Genomic DNA, 21,048 nt, shown 5'->3' with positions numbered 1-21,048 from the left:
CTTCCACTGCCAGAGTGCTTAGTGGAGCTTTGTAAGGTGACTCTAACTTTTGAGTCTGTGGACGAAATCCTATAATGTGACCATTCAAATGAAAGCTCTCTGCCTGTACTTACACATAGTTCTATTTGTTTTTCAAAATTTCACAGAATGAAATTTGAAAATTTGGTCGAAATTTGCTTTAGGCTAAATTTGGCAGTGAAAGGGTTAAGATAAGACTGCTCCCATGTAGTCAGTGGAGAGAACTGTGCCTCCCATTTATCAATATTCTTTTGAGGAAAACTCAGTGGGTCCAAATAATGTTATTGTGACCTCTGGATATTAATTCCTACTGTTTTTTATTAGACAAGTATAGAAATGACCATTAGAACACAGGCTACCCAAGGACAATTTCCTTGGAAGTCTGTGACACTGATAGTCATGTCAACTCTTCATATTTTATAATAATTATTTTTTCTTTTGTTATTTTAGAAACTGGTAAACATTTACACTTAGTAATAAAAATTAAATGATTGAAACAAATTACAGAAAAAAAGGTTGTTATCTTTGTAGGAAAGATGTGACTTTCTGTTCCTTAGGTATAGAGTTTACTAAAAGTTCTGCAAGTGTTTCGGACTACTTCTAGTTTGGCCCAGAAAATAGCCATACACATCAGAATTGATTTTGTATTGAGACATGGCCCCAAAATACAGTCAGGTTTTGCAAACCTTTCCTATCCACTGCCCCCCTCCCCCACCCACCCGCCAACTTGAAATAAACTTTAAATTAATGACAACTGGAGGAGATAATTGACATGATTAAAAAAGCAAGCAGAATTTGGGTGTTTAGCTCTCCCTAAAGAATCGAAGGCATGTGACCTTCCTGTACTACCCGCAGGGTCCTCCATCCTAACAACCCAACTTGTCCCCCACCCACTAAGTAGATATTTGATACTCTCCCCACATTGAACTTTCAAGATTTGAAACCAATATGGGTGCTCGTGAATTGCTCGATGTCGACGATTGTATAGAAAACAGAGGACTATAAAACAGTCTATGTAAAGCTAGATTTTCTAGAGAGATACCGGTACGTAATAAGGAACTTTTTGTTTTTGTTGGAGCTCGTGACAATTAACCGGAAGTCTTTTGTTCTTTGTGAAAATATTCGAGGAGGATGCCACTACCAAATATGGATTGTAAATCGATGACGTCGTCTCTATCTCACGAAAGCCTTCCGCTCTCTCGAAGATCAAAAGTGCTGTTTCATCAGCAATTTTCTTATTTTCGTTTAGTTAGGGAAAGAAATACGGCGTTTGTAGGTGAGTAGTTTTTTACGGTTGTTAATATGTAAATTTATCCGTGTGGGTCGAGCATATGTTTACATCTTATCCGGATCTCGTCAGCTGGTTCGCTGTAAAAGTAGCTGACTCGATCGTACAATCAAGGCACTGGAAGTTATACAAGGTCGTGTTTTGATTTGAAAGTCATCTCGGCAAATAATGTCTAAGCGTTTCAATTTTTTATTAGATCCAAGTAAAGGGACAATATTTAAGATACCTCCTAGTTTTAAGGAAATTTCCAGTTAAAATTCCTAAATCTTATGCCTCAAGATCCATGCAAGTTCAAGCTTGTAATATTTACTGTCTGTCTCGCACATGTGAGAACGGACGTTGTTATAAGCCTGATAAATGATCAAAGGTATTGAATAGTGGGTGAGAAAATGTATTTTTCGTTTGAAATCAATGCCGAAATTTTGGATCTATAAAAAACGATAACTTAAGGTTTTGTTGTACCCGCTGTTGGTGGTCGAGTAACTCAATAAGCAAATGTAAATTTCTTGACACCATTCTATTCCAATACATTTTTAAAGCCTCTGCCTCGGTTTAATAATTTAACGGGAAAATTTATTTAATCAGGAGTGTCTTATAACAAATCCCATTTTCTATGTAGCGTTGAGTCGGCTGTCTTTAACTGAAAAGTGATTTTCTTTAATCGATCTTCAACAAGTTGTTCCTTAAAAATATTCCTCAATGGAATCCACATGATCAACTTTTTGGTGAATAATTTATGAGCCTAATAAACCTAATATTTCCTGTCAGTAGAGGATTCTAACCGAAACTGGTAAGTCTTTTGTCAAAAAGTAGCGAAATTGAATGATATGTAGAAAATAATTGTCTTAACTTGTTGTTAACAAGAAAGTACGAACTCTCCCGCCCACAAGTGTCAATATGCGATTTTGCGGTTAAACGAATGATGATAAAATTTTATTATCATTATAAGATATACTTTTGTTTTCGTAACATTCACTTAAAAAATATGTGAATGCTTAAAACTGTCACATTTGAAGCTGAAAGGTGTGAATTAGTACTTAAAGATACTTTTATTACAGGCTTAAACTGGATCAAAGTAAAGTGAAGTGCAAATTATCTGCAATTATCTTCAGTGGTTTATTCTGATTATTATTTTTTTTACTATTACATTATTAATGCATTTTGGATTTCAAAAGAAAAAGTAATTAGATTTTTCAGGTAGAACTCAAAAACAAGGAGAATGCACCGAATGAAAGGTTAGGAATTTGTTAAGGAGCTTTTCCTGTATATTGCTCTCAGTACAAAACGATATATCTTTTAAGTATCTATTTTATTCCAACCAACAAGGAATGTTGTGATATTGCTTGGAGTGTCTGTTTTAAACAATGCCTTCTACAAATGATATTATGGGAAAATGTATTTTGTTCTGTGAAAGTCCCATTACTTGTATTAGCAGTGATAGTGCAGGAAGTGAGTTCATTGGCGAAGAGTTTTAAGATTTTTTTCCGTGTTGTGTATGTTTGCTCTTACTTTTTGAGATTATATTGGCTGGCTCAGCGAACATGTCGTAAATTAGAAATTTTGTGGATTTTGATTGTTTTTAGCACCCTCAAAAGTACTTCATAGTTGAAAACGATGATTCATTTGTATGCTTGTTGTAAACAACATCTTTTGCAACAAATATTATTTTGATCCGGTTGTCCTCCTTGTCCTTTACAAGTTTGATCTGCAGAGCTGTGTAGATGAAAGATAATATTTAAAATAGCTCTTAGATTTATGGAAGTGGCAACAAAATTAAAACAAGAAAAAATAAAGCAAGCATTCAAAAAATCCTCTTGGACTTCACTACATATAGACTGACTGAAGAATAAAACTCCACTAGAATGTAACTGGATATCACCAATGTGGACAAGAAGACAAATCAGTGCTTGCCAATCAACATTGTTGTGCCTGGAGATGATAACCTCGCCAAGAAAGAATTTGGAAAGATAAACAACTATGCTAACGTCATATTGGAAGCAGAAAGGATATAAAAAACACAACTGTGGTGATCCCTGTAGTGATTTATTACACATGTAGAGAACTGGATGATTAATTGACATTACTCCCAAATCTCCCTACTTTCTTGATGAATGAGGATCCAAGACAGTATAAAACTGGGTTATTTTAGGAATCAGTCAGCAGGGTTTTTGTCCAATACTGCAACACTGTGACGTCACAGTAAAGAATAGCTTATTTTTGTTTGCTTCTTTTAGATTCTCGACCTCCTCAAAGGGGCTCTCCAATGGCATCCCCGCTCAGGAACTCTCCAGTTTCCTTTTCACATAGTACTGACGTAGACAGTGGAAGCAACTCAAATCTGCAGTATCACTTCACTGACGTGGCCCATAGCAAAGACCTTGTGAATGCTCTCAAATTTTTGCGTCAAGATGAGGACTTGTGTGATATTGTTCTCAGGGTTGGTGGTACCAATATTTCAGCACATAAAGTTGTGTTATCTGCAAGTAGCCCATATTTTAAAGCAATGTTTACTGGTAAGTTGCCTGTTATTTCAGTTGCAACACTATTAGAGGATTAATAAGAGAAAAAGAGACCCTTTCCCACCCCTCCCCCCCACAAATTCCTTAAATCCTGCCTATGCCCCTGCAAAGTACCATACCACAGTGTGGGTAGGGGTAAAACCACCACCTGGTTAGTTCAGTTGGGAGAGTGCCGGTCTGCTGAGAAGGGGGTCGCGGGTTTGAACCCCAGCCGTACCAACACTCAGGGTCTTAATTGACTGAGAAGAAAGTGCTGCCTGTGTGATGACATCTGCAAATGGTTAGACTTTCTTAGTAGTCTTCTTGGATAAGGATGAAAAACCATAGGTCCCATCTCACAGCACTTACACTTGTTCAAAAACCCAAACCACTGTTCGAAACGAGTAGGGGACGTAAACCTCAGTGGTGTGGTCAACCTTCACACATCATTCACATCATGGGTTGGATGAGTACATTAACCTCATAAAAAACTGGACATATAGTGGCGGCCAGTGGCGCCTTTGTATGCTGACGTCTCAGCTTACTGTTAACATGTTAATATATATTGTAAAGAGGGCACTTCTGTTGTCTCTCATCCATGACTCCTTCCTTCTTTCCTTCCTTCCTCCCTTCTTTTGGGGATGAGTGAACATGTTGTGAAACAGTTCATTGAATAGAAGTTGCTGTCTTCTACTTGTTACATGTATATCACTCTAAAGCGAAATCAGGAATTGTTTGCAGAAAGAGTGAACCCCAAAGATCACATTCCACCATAGACAATCACCCTCTGACAATGTCAGTTTAGGCAACATAGGAAATACTTTACTACAGTTTCAACTTTGGAGGCTTGCTGTTATGGTGTGATCATTCAATAATACCCTATCAGCAGCATTTTATCAAAGGAGTTGAATTTTTTTGGCCGTTTAAAGTTTATTACAATAAAGTGGGTTAAGTCAGGAATCAGTGTACTTTTAGTTTTGTATTGTGTTTGTAAGCGATCATGCAGCATTGACTAATGAAGTAAATTCTCTTGTCAATTTTCAGGGGGCCTATCAGAGAGTCGACAAAACACAGTGACGCTTCAGGAACTTGATGAGCATGCAATGGAGACCATTGTGGACTTCTTTTATAGTGGTGAAATGGAGATATCAGAGGATAATGTTCAAGAGCTGTTACCTGTAGCTTGTCTGCTTCAAGTGCAATCTGTTCAGCAAGCTTGCTGCGAGTTTCTTAAAAGGCAACTTAGTTCAGAGAATTGTCTTGGTAAGTTGAGTACAATGCAAACCTCTAATAAGTGGACACACTAAGGACCAACACGATTCTACCAAAGGAAGGATCAAAATTGCAGTGTGGTCCATGACTAAGTAACCTCTTGTATGAGGTATCCATTAAGCCTGTGACATATATAGAGGATATTACACGGTGGTGAGAAGATATGAATTTTATGTTCGAGTGGCAAGAACAATATCTCACGAGTGAGCGAAGCGAACGAGTGAGATATTGTTCTTGCCACTCGAACATAAAATTCATATCTTCTCACCACCGTGTAATGTTCTTTTTATTATATGGAGAAACCGAAACAAAAGCAAAAGGCGGGAATCGTGACGTCATTGAACGATACGACACTCACAAAGCCTGTTATTTCAGTTGCAACACTATTAGAGGACCGTGTAATGTTCTTTTTATTATATGGAGAAACCGAAACAAAAGCAAAAGGCGGGAATCGTGACGTCATTGAACGATACGACACTCACAAAGGTGACATACGGAAAATACGCCACTCGGGTCCCGGATGAAGTGGCGTATGGAATCTACGAGTGGTTTAGTTCCCAGTAAAACACCCTCCTCCATATAATAAATATGGTTTAACTTTTGTTGATCAACAAATACATGTATTGCCACCCTGGCTATTCAACAAGTTACAGCTTGTTGAATTGAATTCACCCATCTCTATTTTTGTTGAACACTGGTTAATAAAGTTTAACATGTTAATTAAATGAGCTAATTCAATAGTCAACATAATATGATACACTGTGCAGCATTTGTTGTTGTTCAATATTATTTTGAGTCACTTGCTTTAGTGGCGGCTTGACTTTAGATTGACTAGCATTTTTCTGGAAGCCAGAGTGTAGAATTGAATAGATCGTTTTCACTGTCATGCAACAAAAAATTAAATTGGAAACCGTCCAGTGGAAGAAACCAAGAAAATGAAATGTTATAGAAGACTAATATATAAAGAATTTGTCCAAGTCTCAGGTCTTTGTGGCCCATAGTTTCTGAGTTATTTGGCGAAACGTTTCACGCACCTTTGTAGAGCTTTGTATGGGGACGCCATATTGGTGCACCGTTTTGGTGCACCAATATGGCCGCCGGAAATCAACAAAAAAATCTGGAGTTTACTTTTTCTATAAAAGCTCTTTCTTTTCACTCAAGAACTAGCGTACGTACGCATAAACATATCTTCTAATACTTGAAGTGGTTATATTGCTGAAAATCAAGAGGAGAGACTTTTTTTCAACGAGACATCATTCCTATTTTGGTGTCACGGACTGTGAAAACTCGGAAGTTCAAATTGCTGTATTTTCGAAATGAAACATGCTACTGAAATGGAAACTTGAACAAAGATTCACTTTTTGTTTATCTTCAACCTAGTGTAAGTAAGAATTCGTAAAACCTCGCTATTTTGACTTTACAATTTAATGACGTCACAGTGAAAACCATCTATAGGTGTACAGTACACTTTTGACTTTGGTGTCCCCGTGAGTAGTATGCAGGAAGTGTGTGTACTGTCTTATGAACTCAGCAAAATTTAACGGCCTTGCTCTCTACAAGTCTGTCTGATCTTAGCTGACAGAGCACTGGCTGAGTGTTAAGGGAAAGCCCAGGTTTTAAATCCTGTCAGTAATCAAGAGTGTTTTTTTTCTTTTACCCAAGCTCATAACATGATCTTCAAGTTGAACCTTTATCAAGCATTCATCCTTGGGGAAGGGACAAATGTCCACTTAACCCTTTAAGCGCTAAGAGTGATCAGCATGAAATTTCTCCTTATAATATCAATACTGTAGAAATTAGAGTGGTCATGAGAATTGAGTGCATGATCAGGGAATATATTTCAATTTTTAATATTAGGGTTTTAAAGGGTTAATAACCGTTCTGTTTATTAGATGGTCTTTATCAATTTTTCCTTTTCTTATCATATTTTTTTTTTTATGCAGGAATTGTTGCCTTTGCTGATCGTCATAACTGCGCAGAGTTAGTGACGGAGTCAGAGTCCTTTGCAAGGCAACATTTTATCGACGTTGTTCAGAATGAAGAATTCATGGACATATCAGCCAAGCAGTTGTTACGGCTTTTAGCTAACGATGATCTTAATATTCTGTCTGAAGAGCGCGTCTTCGAAGCAGCTTTGGCTTGGATTAAATACGATCCTGACGTTAGAAAGGTACATTCACATAAGGACCAACATGGAATTTCTCCTTATGTGTCACGCTTAATCTAAATCAAAAGCAATGAGAATTCAGGAAATGATCACCAATGAGGATTTCGTGCTAAGATGGTCTTGGATCGAAATTAGATTGTTTTGTTGTACGATATACTGCTACATGAGAAATTTTTGCAATTTGATTGGCTTAGAGCAGTGGTATTTCAGCTTAATTTGAAATACCTACATGTGAAAATTACAAACCTTTTGTGGGTAGTAGTATAAACAAATAATAGCATGATTTGTACGTGATATTTGGCATAGATACCACTTGTGATATTTCAAAATTGTCTCAAATTTCACTCGCCTACTGGCTCGTGACATTACGTATAACAATTTCGAAATATCACACGTGGTATTTATGCCAAATATCACGAGCAATCGTGCTATCACCTATACTAATAATATCTGAACACAAGTTTGTTAGGCCATGCTTCTTTTTCGCGTACACTGAAACGCATCTAAAGGTCAGCAACCACAACAGCATTTTCGCATCATTTTCAGCCGTCCACACAAAAGACAAAGCCATCAAAAAACGCATATCTGGAAGTATGTGTCAATACCAGGCTATCTTAGACGTGTTGTTTTCAATTTTTCGCGCTGTTGCTTGCTTTTACCGGCGAAGCGGGGTAATGCATGAGCAGCAATAAAGTCAGTTTACACAAAAAAGCTTTGTTTTTGCCGTTCTCAGTAAGAGCTGTAGACCTTCATAATTATCAAAAGAACCATTTTCGAGAGTATTTTCGATAACCTCTGTTTTTTAAGGCTTTAATCTGGACGCAATTTCAAAACGCATTAAAATTAGTGTACATAGGATCCATGTACGTTTTTACCATAGTACAGTGTAAACATGTATTAGGCGCTCTGATTTGACTGTTGGTTCGTTATTTGTTTTCAGGAGTCCGCATCCGAAATCCTTAACAATGTCAGATTTCCTTTACTGTCGCCAGAATTCTTATTCGATAGAGTTGCAGCAGAAGAAATTATCAGAAGTAACAGGGCTTGCAGGTAAAGTCAGTGAGAGCTTTATCCTTGCTGTGCATTGAGTGTTTGCAATCTGATTCGCAGTCTCAATGGTAACTGGTACAAGTAGATGCTTTGTTTGTAGTGGGAAAAGCACTTGCTTTGGTAGCATTCGTGCTAATTCACAGACACTCCGCTTAAATTATTAGAAACAAATAATGAAATTAAGCATAACAGGATGAAAAAACCCTAAACTGGCAGGATGCAGCCAGTTGGCTATTTATTATCGTGGCCAAGAAGTTAAACAGGCCCGGGTTGCTCGAAGCATGGTTAGTGCTAACCAGCGTTAAATACCATGGAAACCTATACATTTTGATACCTCTTAACCAACGGTTAGCGCTAACCAGGCTTCGAGCAACCGGCCCCAGAACGCCAACAAGAACAAATCCAGCTAGTTGTCAGAGAAGGACTCGAACCCGAGTCGACGCTCTGACCGTTCGTCTACGCTACCTCTCTCTGCGTAATTATGATAATTACGAATTTGTTTTTGCGTTTCACTCAACAGCGATCTGTTATTGGAGGCCGCCAAATGTCTTCTTCTCCCAAAACGCCGATCTCAGATTCACAATCAGAGGGTTTCACCCAGGAGACCCACAACTGTGAATCACGTGATGTATGCCATCGGTGGAATGAGCCGTAGAGAAGCTAGCAAAAGCGGCGAAAAGTATGATCCACGAGAGCGAAAATGGAAGACTATCGGTAAGATCACTTGATTAAAATCAGAGATAAACGTAGTCTCCATTTGCTCAGGAATAATGACGGGTGTTTCGAACATCTGGACTGTAGGAAGTCTCGTGCATTCCGTTTGTCTCAGAGATTAAGCGATTCATGCCAGCGCGCGGAAAATGGCTTCTATTGATAATGAAGAGGACGGCAAAACACCCGTGTGTGACCAACATGACAGGGCTATTACTTGCGTGTTTTGTCGTTTTGTCTTAACTTAACACTAATGTTTTATGACGTTATGCAGTTTAGGTAACCTTGGTACTAACCCTAAGTGTACTTGTATGTCCCCCTACTCAAGGCGACATGAACATTTGCCGCTGGGGTGCCGCAGTTGGTGCTTTAGGTCCTTTTCTTTACATCTGCGGTGGCAGTGATGACGCGTCTCGACTGGAAACCGTGGAACGTTTTGACCCGTTCACGAACGTATGGGTGCCGTCTGTTCCAATGTCTTCAAGTCGCAATGGTGTTGGTGTCACAGCCGGGAATGGCAGGATATATGCAATAGGTACGGAATGTGTAATGCTCAACAGTGGTGAAATTGTACATTTTTGTTGTTAAAGGCGTTCAATATTTCACAGTAGAGCTGAACAAAGTATTTTTTGGTCACGCCAGCACAGCTATATTTTGTTTATTTTTTTCTTTTTTTTGTCCGATCGTTGATCGTTCTGTCTGATCGTTGCGCTGAGTTTCTGAACGCACTCTTCCCAGGTGTAGATCCTGGCGGGGGGAGGAGAGGATGGCCTTTTTTGGGGAAACCAATCAGAACTCAGGGCAGGTGAAGCTGGTGTTGAGCGCGGGAAGTCACGTGCGACCAAGTCACGACTAATTTTAATGTTGCTTCTGATTGGTTGAAAAAGTAGCGCGAGATTGTTTCAGCCAATCACAAGGCGCAGCTCATTATTAAAATTGCTTTCGACATTTAATTGAAATCTGGTTTATTTCTTGAATGTTGCAGGTGGTTTTGACGGTTCGATGCCGTTAAATACGGCTGAGTATTATGACCCTAAGGTTGGAAAATGGACGGAGATTGCTCGAATGAACCAATGTCGGTTTGGCGTGGGTTGTGCTGTACTGAATGACATGGTGTACGCTGTTGGAGGCTCCGATGGAACTAACCTTAAGACTGTGGAACGATACGATCCTGACACAAACACTTGGAAGATGGTCGCTTCTATGAGCACGGCAAGGTTTGTTCTCAAACTCATTAATAATGGAAGTGTTTGGGTCATTTGATTAACAATTTCTCGTTTTTGTATGGCAGAGGTTATTTTTTTCTGGGGAAAGTTACACCACAATCTTGAAAGAGTGTTTCATACAATATCAAACACCTTGAAATTTGTCGAAACATTTTCTGCAACGCGTTGTGTTTACACGTGATGAAACACCGTGTCTCATGTTGTTTGCAATTATTTCGAATTGATTTATGGCCGTGCGATACATTAATTCCCAACGTTGAAGACTAGGAATAGTTTCCTTTTTTCAAATCGTTGAGCCTCAAACTTCATTACGTTATCGAACCCATTGATAAGTAGATACATGGCTACAGCTGTATTAAGAGCTCCTTTCCAGATATAGAAATTAGAGACACATCTGAAACTTTATCGGCAATAGAGAAATTTACCATCACGCTCACGCCTACTGTTTATGTAAAATTACTCATTTTCATCAAAACCCATTGTTTTCTCTCCGCTTGACATTCTCAAATGCCGAGAGCAAAATTATGTAACTCAGTCAAGTATGTTAGAAAACTATGATGGCGGTCTTTCTTTTAAACAAGAAGACTACTGCTAGCATAATAATTAAAATAAATATTGATAGTCTGCATAATAGAACGTATTACCTTATAGTTGACAAATAACAACAAAACGGTTTGTACCTTACACCGACGCTAGATTTTTCGAGAGGTATTCCGTTTCTGCATTTTCTTTCCGTAGTGTTTTCATTAATATTTCCTGCGCAAATACAAAATGCACGCGGTTACATACGACTGGGCAGCAAATTTTACTCGAGGAGAATATGATTTTAAACAATTCAAACTTGTTACCTTCACTTAGTTCCCTGACCATTTTTCTGGTAGCTGCTACAAAATAAGCTCTGTGCAAAATGAACATGGCTTCAGACTATGAGCTGCTTTCTCCCAGCAAAGTCTCAACCGCAGTGAACTCATTCTGCACAAACTACTCGGACGTTATCATACATTATGTAAATTTCTTGCTTGTGAAAAGACTTTCGTATCGCAACTTCGTCCCCAAGCTCTCTCCCCCCTTTCCTCGGAGCAAGAGAGGTGGAAGAAAGGAGACTGATTTGGGAGCGATTATGTTCGTTTTCAAATGATTAACCAAACACCCAACCCACTCAGCATATTCAACGGCATGAAACTGACCTTGTTTCTGCGATTGCTTATTTCGGACAACAACGTCAGTAAAAGACCAGCAAATAACACGCGAATGTTTTCCTCTGCTCTTTATTTGCTTCACTCTTCGCTATCTGAACGCTTGCAACAGGATAAAACATCACGATCTGCATCATAAACAAGTAGCATAACTAATATTTTCCCTTACAGGAAGCAAGTGGGCGTGGCCACGTTAGGGGGCTTTCTCTACGCCATTGGGGGGTGCGACCACGGGCATCGCTACGATAGCGTGGAACGGTACGACCCAGGAAAGGACCAGTGGGTAGTTGTAGCACCTATGAGTACCCCTCGAAGTGGGTGTGGTGTTGGAGTGTTAGACGGCTTTATTTACGTAGTAGGAGGGTACGATGGGACGTCGTATTTGAGCTCAGTAGAAAGGTAAGCTGTAGTTGATCTAGAAGCGAGTTGAATTTTTTTTTCGGTCATTTGAACAGTGTTCGTTGATTAATTTATAGTAAGCAAATGAGTTTCCTTGTTTCCTTGTACTGGTTTCTGAAAAGTGTGTTAACATACGAAGTACTGCATTCATATGCTATTTGTAAAATGGTAAGCATTCATAAAGAAAAGTGTAAGCGGACGTAAAGGAAAGGACAGCCCTATTGCACGCTTTTTAACAGCTTTCTCAGCATTCTACATCAGTGAATAAGTTGGTAAATCAAATTTCGTGTTTCATTCTCCAATCGAAGCCCCTTCACCAGAATCCTTCAGTTCGTTGTTTTATTAAGGCTATTGCTGTAAAACCCAGCGAAATTGACAAATTTAAATAACAAAGCAAAAACGAAATGAATTCTGGTAGTTGTAGTCAAATGTCATCATAGTGAAAATGGCCTGTTTGGGTTTTTTTGTCTAGGTATGACCCACTGTCTAACGAGTGGCATCAAGCACCTCCGCTCAGCCAACCGAGGGATTGTGTAGCAGTTTGCGTGGCCAGTTGTAAAAGAACGTTTAACAAAAGACTCCTGGACCCCTCATCAGGCAGAACACCAGCTGTTTAGAGAAATTACTATTGAAAGGATCAAGGCATTGATCGTAAGGACGAGATGAAAGAAATTTCCACAGACGTGTATGAAGTGAGGATAAGAGTGATTTGCATAAGAGTGAAGCAGGAAGGAAAAGATCTTACAAAAACAGATGGTGGCGAATAGTAACACTGTGGCGTGAGGTGCAAGTTAACAGGTTTAGACTACAACTGCGCGGAAATTTACAATTGAAAGAAAGAAACCCTATTTAAGGTCCGTTGTAAGCGCTGGCATAACGCTGAAGCCACGTGATCAAATGCACGTGATCAGATAACCATGGCCTGGAGCGGAGCAGTGTCACGTGATTGACATTGGCACGTGTGACGTGCGTGTGTAAAAAGAAAAGTTTGTTCAAAACATAACTTCTTTTAGGTTGTTTTCGTTAGGTAGGGAGTAACGGAAAAAAAATACCGTTGAGTGATTTAAAAATGCTAAAGAGGATTTATGAACTAGGAGCGTCACTGATGAAATATAAAGAAGTTTCAAGTAATTCACAATTAGAAAACGAAAGTACTGAGATGAAATACTGTACTTGAACTACATTGTTTAGTAGAATATTTAAGTTGTATTAAATCCAGATACACGAATTAAAACCAGATAAATATTATTTAATTATAGTAGAGATCATAAAAAAAAACAATATTATTGTAAATATCGAATTCAAGACATTGTTAAGCAGACAACTGATCCTAAAACTTATGAGATACCTCTTTATCTCCTGCTACTCCTGGGTTTTGTCAGTAAAATAAAGGGGGAATTGGGTGTTCCTTCCATCCCCCAGGTCCTCTTCCCGCCCCCGCCCCCTCCCCCTAACCCTTAACTTAATAAATCTTGCCTCCCTGGAAAGTATAATTTTCATGGAAGCCGTTTTCGGATAAATTTCTAACATCTAATGTAACTTTAACAGATGGGATTCAGTTGTAAGACATACTTATGAATATTGTACAAACATCATTAGCAAAATATAGCTACGAAAATGATGCAACGAGTCATGCAAAAAAGCACAGAGACCTGAGTGGTAAAAGTCGAAAAAAACTTTTTAAAATCTTGTAAATGTTTATGTCCATTGAATGTAGCACTTGGCTATATATTTATGTTTGAAATAAAAAATATAAATTGCATTTTGTATATTTGTGTGTTTAATGTATAGTTTGATAAACAAGCAGGAGTGTTATACCAGTTTTAAAATACGAGATGCAGCCGACAATCCTATGGATAAAGATCAGCGGATGATGATCGATAGATCTTTTAGTCTGGCGCGAGGTTCTTCTAGAATTTTTGGGTGGGATGAGTCGTTGGGATACTAGAATCCTTGGTGTTTAGTAATTCCAAGCCGTCTTAAACTGCAAGTTTTCCTACCCTATTCTAGTCTTGGCACCAAAAATCCCCACCCCATTCCAGGCTAAGTATGAACCAGAAATTTCCTAGTTCTAACAAGCCTCGTTTTCAAAATGAGGCCAAGTGAGAAGATGAGGTTTATTTGCATAAAGGAGAAAAATGGTTTATAAATCAAAGACTTCGCATTTTCCCTCGCTTTGAGGAAGAGGCTGGAGGTAACTCAGACCACTGACCTATCATAAGCTTGTAAGACTCACTGTTCTATTTCAAAGTGCTCTGATATCTGTACTGTATCCCCTATGTAGCTGCCCATTTATGACACTGCCCCCCTTCCCCCACCTCTCCCCGGGATTTTAGCAAAAGTGACTTTTTTTATTTTACAAAAAAGTGACTATAGTAGTTTTGAATAACCTCGTCCTTGTTGACTTGTTCGATGGCATTTAGCATACAAGTGCTACACTGCAGCTCATGCTTAGCTTGTTATGTATTATCTCCAAGATGTCACCTGGACGCATGACTAGACAAGACAAGATATCCTGGACGTTTGATTTTTCGCTGTTTCTTCACGAGAACTTTTACACTTAAGGACCCGAAAGTGTTCGCAAATGTTAGGCCTCCATATTTAACCTGCATCTTTCCTGTTCACACTTGTCCAGATCCAAGATGGACGGCGGATTCACACTTGTTCCTCCTGTTCAGCTTTTTCTTCTTCAGTTTCTTCTTCCTCTTTCTTGTCAGCTGGTTTCTTTTGCACCAGTTTCATCTTCATTTCCAGTATGGGCACAGGGAGGGCAATCACCAGGGTACCCACTAAGCAGCACACACTCCCCATCAACTGACCTAATGCAGTCTCAGGTGACATATCTCCGTAACTGTAACAAAATGCCAATTCGAAACTTTAGAAACAAGAAAGAAACTGGGCAAAACCAAAAAAAAATTTGGCAAACACTTCTGGGATTGTTACTAGGGACAATGAAAAGAACTGGCCAATAGCTGACCGGTACGTCACCAGTAACGATCCCACAAACAATTGCGGCTCCAGCTCCCTTCAAATTTCTAAAGTGGCGAATTTTAAAGTGCGTTAGTTGTAGGATATTTGAAAGTGGAGAATGGGGATGGGACTTGGGCGCAATAATTGTGAAAGTACCTTAATGTTAAAATTGGTCCTAAATGCAGTAATTTTACAGATTGAAGTGTTCGGAATAAGAGATAATCAATGAGGTAGGAAAGTTTATCCGCCGTATTTGCCTTAGTTCAAAAGAACGTCGTTTTAGGTTATTTTGAGCTCAAGTCCCAGATGTGTAAATCCTAAGAGGGTTAGGTAATAACCAATGAGATATTGTGATTACAAACCACGTGAACGACTTACCCGTAGAGTCGCGCATTTTTATACGAGTCTCGAGATTTGATTGGTTATCAACTAACTCTGGGGATTTCTACAAGGGATTACTCTGGGTACCAGACTTCACCGAAACCAAATCGATCAACTCAAAAATCGAGAATATCACATATCTGGAATCGGTATCGGGCTAACCAGGATTAGTCAATACTCACCCAGTTGTGGTCATTGTAACAATGGCATACCACATGCTGGCGGGAATACTTTTGAACGTGGTTCCCTCAACATCTTTCTCAGCATAAAACACAGCAGTAGCAAATATAATCACACCGAGGCCAAACGAAAACAGGATAAATCCGAGCTCAGAAGATGAGTTCTTTATGGAGGAACCGAGAGCCTGGAGTCGTGTTGAATGACGAGACATTTTAAACACTCGGAAAACGCGAAAGACGCGAAGAATCGTCAACGCGTCGAAATCACCGGCGCTTTTCAATCCCAAGTCAAGATAGAATGGAAAGACAGCTGCTACGTCCACAATGCTTTGAAATTCTTTCACGAATTTGCACCTGTTTGGTGCAGCGAACAAGCGAATTAAATACTCTAAGGTTAACACTACGACGCAAGTTCCATCAAGATACTGAAAAGCCGTTTTATATTCTTCCCCTAATGTTTTACCTCCATAGGGAATTGTCTCGCTGATGGTTGTGACTATACTTAAAATAATCGCTATTCCTATAGCATAGTACACTAATTTCGCTGTTCTGGAAGATTGTGGATTTTCAAACGTGTACCAAACTTTTTGTCGAAACGTTTTTCGCAAAGGTACGCACTCACATGGCGGTTTATTCTCGGACTCTGAACTTCGGCTTCCGCTCGTGCTGGCGTCGGCGTATTCCTCGAGGCAACAAAGTCCCATCGCGTCCGTAGGAATGCGGAAAAAATTCAGTTCGTCCTCGTAAATTTCTCCGCATTCTTCCAGAGAAAAGTGAAGTTTGCCATGTCGATAATAGTTCAAAATGTGGCGGAAAAAAATAGGATCTGCATCGAAAAAATATTCATTTCTTTCTGAGTCAAAAAATGATTCACGATCTCTGCTCCCTAACAACGTTGCTGGGTACTTCTTCAAAGTATGGTCCCATGTTTCGAACTTTCTTCCACTCACGTTGAGAACAATTCGCTTGTCATTCAACTGCTTACGGTGCAGTATACTAAAAGGTCTTTCCTTGTTGAATATTGGACAAACCCCTACCAAACCGACTTTTCCAAGAGGTAGCCAGCTCTCTAAGTCGCTGATGGAGTTATCCATTGCAGTCATTTTGAGTTAGTTATCTTTATATCTGTACAACGAACGACCACTAAGATCTTGTCCTATGGCCAAAACGGCTTCTTGTAATTACAGTTATCGGTAACATGCTGTTGGCTGGTTAAGACACTCATTAACGTATACTGAATTGTTAATATGTACGTAATCAATGTTACCGACAAAGGCGCTTTACGCCCTTTTTTCCAATCAGATATTTCCCTCCACACTAGACCCCACAACGAACTATTTTTTTAACGGCAAAGCGAAAAATTACTGGGAAATAACTTCTTGTTTCAGCCTTTAAAGGATTTGATGAGATTTTTTTACCACACGCTAATTTTGCAAAGACTATTATTGTTTATATTATTACAGGTACCAGCGATTATTCCACGCTAACTATCAACCACAACCAAAAAAATCTCAATCAGGCTCAAACTGCGACGAATTCAATACCGAGATGTTTTGAGTTCAACGTCGAAATTATTAACAGAAATCAAAAATATCACTTTTGGTTTTCGGTGTTTTAGTTTGCTTTGCTCGTAAAAAATCATTCCAAAACGTACTTCAGCGCTTATACGTAATATCACAAACAAATTGCCGAAAATTAAAGAATTAAGGTTATTGACTGTTAAGTCAGTTATTACGGCCACAAGAAGCATTGATCTTCTTGTTTTTAATCACTCCCGGCTAATCTGTGCCTCTCGTTTGATTTAAAACTCAGGTGAACTAACAACAAACAACCACCTGCTCTCGTCGGTACATCGCAACTAATAAAAAATGCGTAAACCTTTGCCCTAAAAACAAACTTTGAAAATACCCACGGGATTTACGGTTTGTATTGTATACTTCACCATAATATTGATTTTTTTTTAGCGTTTTTGTACAATAGCACTCTTTTTATTCCAGACAACATTACCTAGGTGGACACGAAAAAACTTCAAGCCTGAGCGGCTGTATGTTTCTACGTAGCTTAGTTTATTCAATAAGTCAAAGTCTCTTATATTACAGTTTACTATTTGCTCTTCAGTAGTGTTTTAGGCCAAAGGGGTATAAATAATACACTTTCTTCTGCAGGTAATGATTAAATTCGTTTTATATACTTGAGAAGACAACAAGTTAATGTAGTTTTATTCACCGAAAAAAATTGTTGTTTCTGGAACAGTCTTTTTGCGCTACCATCGTTGAAACAATGCGGATTATAGACGCTTAAATTAATTCAAATATCCTCATTTGGTGTTTGCGATTGATTCCAGGCCCCCAGGGTTATGCATGTCTGCGACGTGGACGATGAACAAAATAAAGTGGCCTGGGATCTAGCTATTGCTTCTATCTCCTCAATTTCCTGAAAACTGTTCGCGACTGAGAACTATTTTATTTGCCTCGGAGCCCATGACCCGGAGCCTCCATAGGCTTCAGATTTGCTTGATAATTTTAATTTACAAAAGATTTACATTTTATTGGTTTTGGAATTCCAAGTAATAAAAAAATAAGTCAATTAAGCAGGTAAGTTGAAAGAAAATTCTCACACGAGAAAAACCATAGACTAGGATAAAAATTAGCGCTTTTTTTTTTTTTACCAAAAACAGCCTTTAAATCTTATGACATGACAACATTCGAGCACAGAACTGAGTAAACTTTACATTGCACAACATTGTGATTCCTCCTTTTATCATCATAATTGTATAATTTAGTTTATACACATAATTAGCATTAATTATGTTCATCTTATTCCCACAAAGGCCTAATTTATGACAATAATTCGATGGGAAAGTTTCGTGAATCCGCTTTTCGAGAAGCTAGTTTTCTAACCAGGCTTCGATCTTTTCCTCTCTTGTTCTTGGTCTTTTCTTGAAAGGGTTTTTAAATTTTCGTTTCTTTTTAGCGCCTGCCTGTGCTTGTTCTTCTGCTAGTCTCTCGTCTTCCATCCTCTGTTTGACCTCTCTAGAAAATGGAATATCATGCTTTTTAAAGGGAGTACAGTGACCCCCCCCCCGACCTTCACCTTATTCAAATGGGGCATATTTGAATTCCCCTTTTCTAGGATTGGAGGGGGGCCGTAATGGACGTTATGAAGAACTGACAAGGGGAGAGGGGTTATAGCCATAATAGTTATAGAGTACTAAAGTGACGACGTCATAAAAATGAAATTTCTGAAATTATGGGATTTGTCAGGATATTCTGAAAGAACAATGCCCAAGAGGCCTACTTGCCAAAAATGAGCATTTCGGGGCAAATTGTCTCTGGAATGGAAGCCCAGTTATGCTTAGAAAACTCTACACAAACCCTTTGGGTCGACCCCAAAAAAATTTAGAAGGGTTTGAATGGAGTTTTCTGAGTATCACCGGCAAACATCTCAGAGACAATTTGCCCCGAAATGCTCGTTTTTGGCAAGTAGGCCTCTTGGACATTCCTCTTTCAGAATATCCTGACAAATCCCATAATTTCAGAAATTTAATTGTTATGACGTCACACTTTAGTAATCTATGGTTTTCACGATGTGGTGACGTCATGTTAGATGGAATTACGTCATGAGTTTTCATGTCCACCATGTTAGGAGTACCATTATCAAAACGTTCAAATAGTGTAAGTTTATCAAATGTTTCAAACGGATTTGTGAGCAGTGGGTGCGATCAAGATACAAATGAACTTGCTTTAACAGAGAGAATGGAATTAATTGAATCGAAACATGACACAAAGCTGTTACAACGTTTTCTTCGTAAACTGACTGTCACCGAGTCCTCAATTTTCTCCCCATTGTTAGTAAAACCAATCTGAGTACAGCGAACACCTCAGTTAAGCGACACCAGGGAACCCCTCAAGGGTGTCCGCTAGTTACAGATTTCACTATCTGGCTCTCCAAAGATCACATGATATGTCCGGTGACACGCTTTAGTACAGTAATCTTATTAAATCTTTCAATGAGTTTTAAGACTAATCGCAACTTACGCTGCAGCTTCTAGTGCGACCAAATCGATATCAACTAGATCATCCTCGTCCTCTGAATTGGATTCCTCTTCAGCCAAAGTGTCGAGTATTCCTGGTTGAAGTGAAGAAAAGTGAGAGTTAGGTTCACGCGACTACCTGTATTCCTCATGACAGGTTTTCTCTCCTCCCATGTAAGGAAATACAAGACAGTCTTGGATTCTGGAATCCACGCCGTGGATTCCGGATTCTTTGTCAGTGGAACTTGGATTCCGGATCTCCATCTTTAATGGGGTTCCGAATTCCTTGAGCAGTATTCCAGATACCAAATCCCAGGATTCCAGGTTTCCATCTTCAATGGGGTTCCGAATTCCTTGAGCCGAACTCCGGATTCCAAATCCCAGGATTCTGGAGTCCTTAAGTAAAAATTTCCGGGAATACGGAATCCGTATTCCCTTACATGGGGGCGGGGCGGGGGGGAGGAGGGGGAGGGGGGCGAATTCTCCTTGTCATTTTTCCTCAACAAAGCCACTGTTACTTAATTTAACTCTATATGTCTGTATTTCCTCTTTCATGTAAATATTGTTCACAACTTACATGAGACAATACTGTTATTTAAGATGCCAAAAACAGTTAACAGAGGGGTGAATGATCTGACTACTGACAATCCAAATCAATCAAGCCAACTCAGCGATTATGTGGTGATCGGAAGTGTCAGAATAAACTGACTGTTAACCTGCGCTCCACGTATACTAAATTCACTGAATAATCGATATCGTATGTGCGTCAGTGATTTCAATCCCATTCAAGCCGGATACTTATCCGCTTGAGCACTACGAGAGCAGCATCATCACTTGATTCACAAATGGCATGCAATTAGTTTTATACATTTACAATGAGAACATACTTAACTTAGCTCTTAGAATGTCCAGCAGTTCCTCGTAAAATGCAATGCTTTCTCTGAGATGACCTAAAACATGACACAAGTTCCCAAGATTTGCAAGAGCCTTTCCCATACCATGCTGGTCCCTCAGCTCCTTAGCAACCGCGAGTCTTTCTTTGTTACAACTAAGCGCTTCTTCGTAGTTCATTTCCAACTCGTAAATATTCCCAAGATTGTTATATATCTTCGCTAGCGGCCTTTTATCTCCTCTTTCTTTCGCAATGTTCAGTGCAGCTGTAAAATGCTCTCTAGCTGTGGTTAAATCACCTGTTATTTTATACAGACATCCTAAATTACAATGAGCTCTTCTTTCGCCTTTATCATCCTTCAACTCTTGTGATAATAGGAGATGTTTTTCGTGGTATTCTTTTGCGGTGGTGTAATCACCGAGTTTATAAAACGCAAGTCCCAGAAAACTTAATGCATCAGCCTCGGCGATTCGGTCTTCATCCTCAACAGCATCAGCTAAGCAAATTTTTAACTCTTTTATCTTGTCATATATTTCATCTTCCGCTTCTTCTACAACGCGAAAATTCCTTGGATCGTTTTCTTCCATAAAAAGTAAAGTTGCACAGTCACAAAAAGGCCATTGCTCTGGGTAATTTTTTCATCTAAACAAGGGAAATTGTACAGCCATGACGGCGCGAAGGCTTAATAGTAGTCAACCACTATTAACCAATCACACCGCTTGATTTATTTATTTAGCAGGTGGTATTCGGACCGGTTGTTGGGTAAGT

General features: G+C 39.1%; 3 protein-coding genes across 4 annotated transcripts; 1 reads left to right on the top strand and 2 right to left on the bottom strand.

Annotated features, from left to right (window-relative positions):
- Positions 1-1,190: 1,190 nt before the first annotated feature.
- On the top strand, positions 1,191-13,591 carry LOC140953963 (kelch-like protein diablo). 2 transcript variants are annotated; one of them, XM_073403349.1, is made up of 10 exons: positions 1,191-1,294; positions 3,541-3,819; positions 4,849-5,067; positions 7,020-7,246; positions 8,184-8,293; positions 8,814-9,007; positions 9,333-9,539; positions 9,990-10,221; positions 11,598-11,825; positions 12,298-13,591. In XM_073403349.1, exons 2-10 carry the CDS (start codon positions 3,570-3,572, stop codon positions 12,440-12,442), a joined length of 1,812 nt encoding a protein of 603 aa, XP_073259450.1. In that variant the 5' UTR covers positions 1,191-1,294; positions 3,541-3,569; the 3' UTR covers positions 12,443-13,591. The 2 variants fall into 2 exon arrangements, with proteins under 2 accessions (XP_073259450.1, XP_073259449.1); XM_073403348.1 differs by lacking the exon at positions 1,191-1,294 and adding an exon at positions 2,406-2,541.
- A 670-nt stretch (positions 13,592-14,261) lies between these two features.
- Positions 14,262-16,951, bottom strand: LOC140921210 (potassium voltage-gated channel protein Shal-like). The gene is made up of 2 exons (XM_073371188.1): positions 15,359-16,951; positions 14,262-14,676 (listed from the first exon to the last, which is right to left on the bottom strand). Exons 1-2 carry the CDS (start codon positions 16,456-16,458, stop codon positions 14,481-14,483), a joined length of 1,296 nt encoding a protein of 431 aa, XP_073227289.1. The 5' UTR covers positions 16,459-16,951; the 3' UTR covers positions 14,262-14,480.
- A 21-nt stretch (positions 16,952-16,972) lies between these two features.
- LOC140921211 (uncharacterized) lies at positions 16,973-20,982 on the bottom strand. The gene is made up of 3 exons (XM_073371189.1): positions 20,276-20,982; positions 19,393-19,483; positions 16,973-18,387 (listed from the first exon to the last, which is right to left on the bottom strand). The coding sequence occupies exons 1-3, from the start codon at positions 20,865-20,867 to the stop codon at positions 18,243-18,245; spliced, it is 828 nt and encodes a 275-aa protein (XP_073227290.1). The 5' UTR covers positions 20,868-20,982; the 3' UTR covers positions 16,973-18,242.
- Between the last annotated feature and the right edge of the window lie 66 nt (positions 20,983-21,048).

Source organism: Porites lutea, chromosome 12 (genome assembly GCF_958299795.1).
Source record: "Porites lutea chromosome 12, jaPorLute2.1, whole genome shotgun sequence".
NCBI lineage: Eukaryota > Metazoa > Cnidaria > Anthozoa > Scleractinia > Poritidae > Porites > Porites lutea.
Note: the sequence above shows the minus strand (reverse complement) of the source record. Positions and strands in the feature narration are given on the sequence as shown.